The 6,000-nt window shown below is 47.0% G+C and overlaps 1 protein-coding gene across 1 annotated transcript; it reads right to left on the bottom strand.

Annotated features, from left to right (window-relative positions):
• Positions 1-2,855: 2,855 nt before the first annotated feature.
• On the bottom strand, positions 2,856-4,877 carry KVR01_013011 (uncharacterized protein). The gene is made up of 3 exons (XM_044791907.1): positions 4,292-4,877; positions 3,526-4,227; positions 2,856-3,458 (listed from the first exon to the last, which is right to left on the bottom strand). Exons 1-3 carry the CDS (start codon positions 4,818-4,820, stop codon positions 2,950-2,952), a joined length of 1,740 nt encoding a protein of 579 aa, XP_044637887.1. The 5' UTR covers positions 4,821-4,877; the 3' UTR covers positions 2,856-2,949.
• Positions 4,878-6,000: the final 1,123 nt, after the last annotated feature.

Raw genomic sequence — 6,000 nt, 5'->3', positions numbered from 1 at the left:
CCCTCACTCCTCGCCCCGTCAAGCTGGTACGGGCGCACGGGGCGGGCGAATCATCCAATGTCCAAATAATAATGTTTCAATCCTGTTTGCTGTCCGCCAGCCCAGCCCTACCCTCCTACTCGCCGTTATTAGCCCCCCCCCCCCGCCGGTCCCCGTGTCTCGCTCGCGTGGGGCGTAGAAACAAATCTCGCTGGTGAGTTATCTTTTACCGGAGGGCTCTTTGTGAGCGACCCAGCGTCTGGCCCTGCCATTGCATTTGCCAAGTAAGGCTGAGCACCCTCGGCGAGGGACTCGGGGGTTTTCTCCTCACTTATCATGCCCAGGTGCTGGAGAGTCCCGGTCCCGCCTCCCGAGGTGCTCGCTCGCGGCAGCCAGGGTGAACTAGCAGTTGAATCGCGTTTCCCCCCGGGGGGGACGGGAGCGCTCCTCGTGCCTTGGCGGTTGAGGCACGGGAGGGCCAAGGCGAGGCGTTCTTCTACTACTGGTATGTAGGGGACTCGCTCTCGGAGGGCACCTTTTGGAGCGGAGCCATGGAGGAAGCTATCGCGATATCTTCTGCCCTCCCCCACTCCCCGGGACCGCACCATGCGCACCAACCAGCTGGCTGGCTCCAGCGCGGCATGATAAGTTTCTTGTGCACCGGCGACCGTGGCCGAGACTTCAAAAGAGGCAGTGCAGTCTCATCTCGCAAACGCGACGAGATTGCCGTGTCGATCTTATCACCGTCAAGAGAGTGTCTCCAGTTATTGTCGAGATTGCCGGTACTAGCATTTACGATATTAAAACACGGGCCCGATAAGCATCTCGGAAGTGCTGTGGTGCCTTGACACGGCCGGAACACCTGAGACGGTGCCGGGCCTGCTTCCCCGGCGGGACTTGAATCGGGCCAGTCTGCCTTGGCTTGGCCCATGAACTTGTCGTGAACTAGTCCAAGGCGTTTTCCGCAGGTCTATATCGGCATCGAGATAAATCTCCGGAATGCCTACCATTACAGTTCCACGATGAATCTTTGGTGTAGCCAGGCAAATCTACGTACGTACACCACTCGGCTGTGCTTGTGAGGGAATTTCATCAAGTCACGCCCTTGTCATGGATCTGTCATGGACCTTGGGGTGGCTCATCAGTGGTGCGTAACACCGCGTTTGACTCGAGCTGAATTGACGGCCGTCCACGGGTATGTACAACTATGTCGATGCCCATGTACCTTCCAAGTTACCTGGGTAAGATTTGTGGACAAGTTTTGTGACAATGCCTCAGTCCTAAGGACTACTAAGCCACGCAAGACTCGTAGACTGCCAGTCTAGGTACGATTTGGAATCAGCGACCCATGTTTCGACGATGTGATGGGATATTACACAAGACACATTGCACACGTCCAAAAGAGTGTTGTATTCCGTCAGCGATTCAATACGTTAGTCCCGGTGCGGTCGCACTGGCTGGAAAAGGCTTGGCGGCTCACACAAGTGTGCACCTTCACGTACAAAGTCCCTGCTCTGTCAGTCAGTCTGTCTGCCTGCCTAACAGGTAGTGGTGGCAGAGCCTCATTCACCAACGAAGCTTCCGAAAACTCTGTCACCACTAGTGCAAGTCTCACCGTCACGATCTCACGCCCACGGGGACCCTAGCCATGGCGCGATCCCTCTAGGGAGGAAAACACAGCCACCGCTCCGCAGCTGCCACGACTCAGCTGCAGGGACGAGGAGGCAGCACCTCCCGTCGCCACGCCAAAAGTCTACGTAGTCAAGTCCAAAAGACGTGTCGTGTCGTGCCGCGTGTTCGTTATGCCTTTGCTAAGTAAGCCACCAGCCACCGGAACCGTCTAATACACGGCGCTCGTGTAGTCACAGAGACACACAACACACAAGTCGGGCCGGGGATGACCTCGCTGGTTTCACTGAGGCCTCAGGTTCTTACCACCGCAAGAGGCAAACCTGCCAGCTGCGGCCGTTTGCCAAGAGCCTCCGCGCTGCTCCGCCACCATTTTTGTGCAGAGAGGCAATCTTGCTTAGGGTTTTTTGTGTTTGTGGTGTGTGCCGCGATATTGTCTTTTACGGTGTGTGAGACATTTTGTCGGCTGTGATATCGGGAGTTGGTCACGGGAGGTGAATTTCTCGGCAAGCGGGAGCAGCCTTGGAAAGTCTTGTCATGATTCTGTACCTGATATTCGGACAGGAGACCGATGTTATGCCAATACCATAATTTCAACGTGCACATTGGCATGATCTTGTGAGCGAAAGAAGCTACTCATGATCCTTTCATATCGGTAAGGAGTATTATAGCGAGATTTAAGATACTCACAGGCTTAGGCTCCCACTTACTAAATATATATAATAAATGTTTTAAAATTAAAATTAAAACATTAAAGATATTAAAAAACTTTAAATATATTATATTTATTAAATTATAATTATTTATAAAATAAATATTAAAATTATTATAAAAGATTATTTATTATAATAATATAATTATATATAACTTAATATATTAATAAAATATATTTCGTTATATTTATAGTAGTAGAGTTACTTATTAGAATAAATATTATTAATTTATAAAAGTTTATAATTATTATAAATTATAAAGTATTTTAATTTAATATTAAAAATAATATCTTTTAGTTTTCTTAATATACATTTAATATTATATACTTATATATTAAACATTATTAATTATATATATATATATAGATTAGGATAAAAATGAAAATAATTAAGGAAGGGAGTAGTTAAAATTAACAGGTACTTAGAATGAAGCACCGTATGAAGTCGCCATGCATCTCCTCGGATGTATATGGAATAGAAGCGAAACCACTTTGAATGTAGGCTGGGTATATTATATAGCATTGTATTTATAGCTTTGAGAAACGGACTTCTTGAATTTATCCTACTTATTACTAGATAAAACAGCCGACCACTCGTCTCAGCCATCTAGCACAGGCTGAGAACCCAACTAGCCACACAGACCGTCACAGACTTCCTTGATGAGCGATTCCTTAAAATGTCCGTCCACTGCAAAGCCCCAAGCTGGGTTCTTGGTAATGCCTTCCCATTCATTGAGCCAGTTGCGGAGACGATCGTCGTCAAGACTGTCGCGTGGCCTCAATGTTGAACCCTTCTCCCATATAAGGGCTTCCACCTTCCAATTTTCCAACAGCTTCTTCTCGTACTCAGACATTGATTGCTCGTAGATTGGCAAATGTGTATCGCCCTTCAGAGTCCACTTGTAGCCATGCTGTGATTCTGGAACTACATTCAAGTTGTGGAGTGGACCAGTACTGAACTTACGGGTTTGGTTAAGCAAGCGAACCGTTGGGTGTACTTCCAAGTTGCATCCATCATTTCTGTAGCATGCTCGTGCAGCAAGGTTGCGAACAACAGATCGTCGTCTGCCGTTGAACAGCATACGGAGCGTAAGGTAGTGTGGTAAGAACCACCAGAACGATGACTGATGAACGGTTCCTATATCCTGTGAGTCAAGTGTTGCGAATAGTAGACTGCGAGTGCATTCCGAACAAACAATACGTACCCTTCGTGTTCGCCAGGTTTCGGACGATAACTTGTCGTTTCCTGAAAGGAACCAGTTGAAAGGAGCGGTCCAGGATTGGAGTGTTGAACTGCAACAATGCGTACATCTGGAAGTCTGCCTTGCATGCACCTCGTATCTTTGATACCATCCACAGTAGGGATATGGTAGATAAGCCGGGATCCGGGTGTCCTCCGCCAACGTCCCCATGGTCACCCAAAAAGGCACACTGACTGACCGTCGTTGTTCCCGTCTCCTTCTCCTTCCATACGGTTGGCCAGTAGGTCTTTCTTTTTTCGCCCAGAGACAGAGCAAGAAACGCATTTTCGACCTGTTTCGGCACAATTCTTGCCTTCATGCGGCGTTCCAATCTACTTGGGTAGATATAAGGAACCCCTAGGGTGTCAACAGGGTCCCACTCAGCTAAGACTTTGATCTTAACGTTCTCATAGAATTGATCCTCTGCACCTTTCAATCTTTGGTACAGTGATTCCTCGTCGTTATTCACCCAATCTTCATATAATACTGGGAGGAAGGGAAGCGCACTTCGCCGCAACAAGCCGACGTCACTTATGAATTTAGCCAGGCAACGGACCGTGAAAGCACCCCGGGAGAATCCCACGAGGATGATTTCATCTTTGTTGGATCTGCCGTTGTAATTATTGCTGAGAAAGCAGTAGGCATCGCGAATGACATGACTGATGCCTAATTTCGATCAGTACTCATGACCAGATTGGTTCAGATTTGGCAGGCAAAGAGAGTACCGTACCTTTCCCTGTAGCTGCTGCGATACTACTGTCCATGCTCAAGGTGGAGCGCGTCCCTACACCGCTGGTGTAATAGACCAGTTGAGGGACACCACCAACTGTGTAACCAAGGTTTGGGTTAAACTCGAGCGGATCATATCCGTCACGGTCTACGCTCCTTGCGAGCTTCGCAACATTGGAGAGAGGTGCGACTGTTCCTGAAGCATTGAGCCAGGTACCATCGCAGCACACAAACAAGCGTTTCTTTCCATAGTTCTCGGAGACTTCCCTCAGAGTCCTCAGAAAGTCGTCTTCACTCCCGTTTAGCTTCCCGATCCTCTCCTCGTCCCCATGGTCTCGTAGACGCGATTGCAACCAATCTTTGAAATCAAAAGACCCTTCCGCGTCTCCCTGAGGGCCCTCGAAACTTGGGTTTGGAGAGTTCATGTTGTTTATATTGAAGCACGGAGAATGAGTTAACGCGTTGTACAAGGACGTGTTGAATGAGCCAACGAGTGAGGGAAGATGTAAGGAAACTATCCACGAGCACATTAGAAATGCCGCTGATAACCACAAGAAGCCTACAAGGCTCCCATGGGAGCTTTTTCCTGATTCGTCACTTCCGGCTGGTACTGCAGGAGGAGGGGGGATCGCGACTTGTTTTGTCTCGGACATACGTTGCGGGCGCTAATATTGCTGCGTGAGATCAGGCCAAGGCGGTAATTTCCGTCGTGCAGTATTTCCGCCTGATATGAATACATGTAAATATGGTACCTGACTTCACAGTTGTCCTATCACAGCCTGCGCTGTAATCCATAATAATGCAGTGAAACATCACAAAGTGATTAAGTGCAAAGAAGGGGATTATATTTTCATGCTTCCATTAGAGTGAGGTCCCCCGGACTGGCCTGAGAGTGGACGTCTTCAAAATCAGAGAAGCAGCCATTGTCGGGAGTCGCAGTTCTGGCATTCGCGCAATGTGGCTGAACGGAATCGCAGCACCTAACCGCTGGCGGGTAGCCGCCGCAGCACCACTTAATCTCAAGTCCCCGAAGCCTGGACCTCGATGCTGCCCCCTCCACATGGATTCTTGCCTGCAGTTGAGCAGCAGCTAGCATTCCAAATCCCGCCAGACTCGGAGCAGCTGGAGCTGACGGCGTTGGCATGTTCAACCAGAAGAGATCAGTACGGTGCTACTCATAAAGCAATCCAAGCCCGATCAAGATTGGGAAACGGCATGGTATCGCTATCCCGTCAGCTTTTCAACAATCCAAGTATGATCAGCATCTCGGGTAAAACTGCAGTCGAGCTGAAGGCGGAACAGAGAGAGTCTTTCTGCAGAGATCCACATTATTGCCGAAGCTGCCGGGCGCTTAGGCCCTTCCCAGATGCCGCCCAATCCCAAAGCAAGCCTCGACAGGTAAATTACAGTTCCCTTATCTATTACACTCTAGACTATTAGTTATTACTTAGGCTATTACTAAAACTATAGTTTATTAAGACTTATATTATAGTTAAAACTATTATAATTATATATTTAAAAAGATAATTTTTAATTAGAATTCTTTTAATATAAATTATTATACTATTCTTTTAAGAATAGTTTTAAATTTTATAATATTTTAAAAATTAAAAATTAATAAAAATTTAGAAATTTATATTAAAAATAAAATATATAATTTATTAAAAATAATATTAAAATATAGCCTAAATTTTTATAGATTTAATAGTT

Source organism: Diaporthe batatas, assembly GCF_019321695.1.
Source record: "Diaporthe batatas strain CRI 302-4 chromosome Unknown Contig00023, whole genome shotgun sequence".
Classification (NCBI taxonomy): Eukaryota; Fungi; Ascomycota; class Sordariomycetes; order Diaporthales; family Diaporthaceae; genus Diaporthe; species Diaporthe batatas.
Note: the sequence above shows the minus strand (reverse complement) of the source record. Positions and strands in the feature narration are given on the sequence as shown.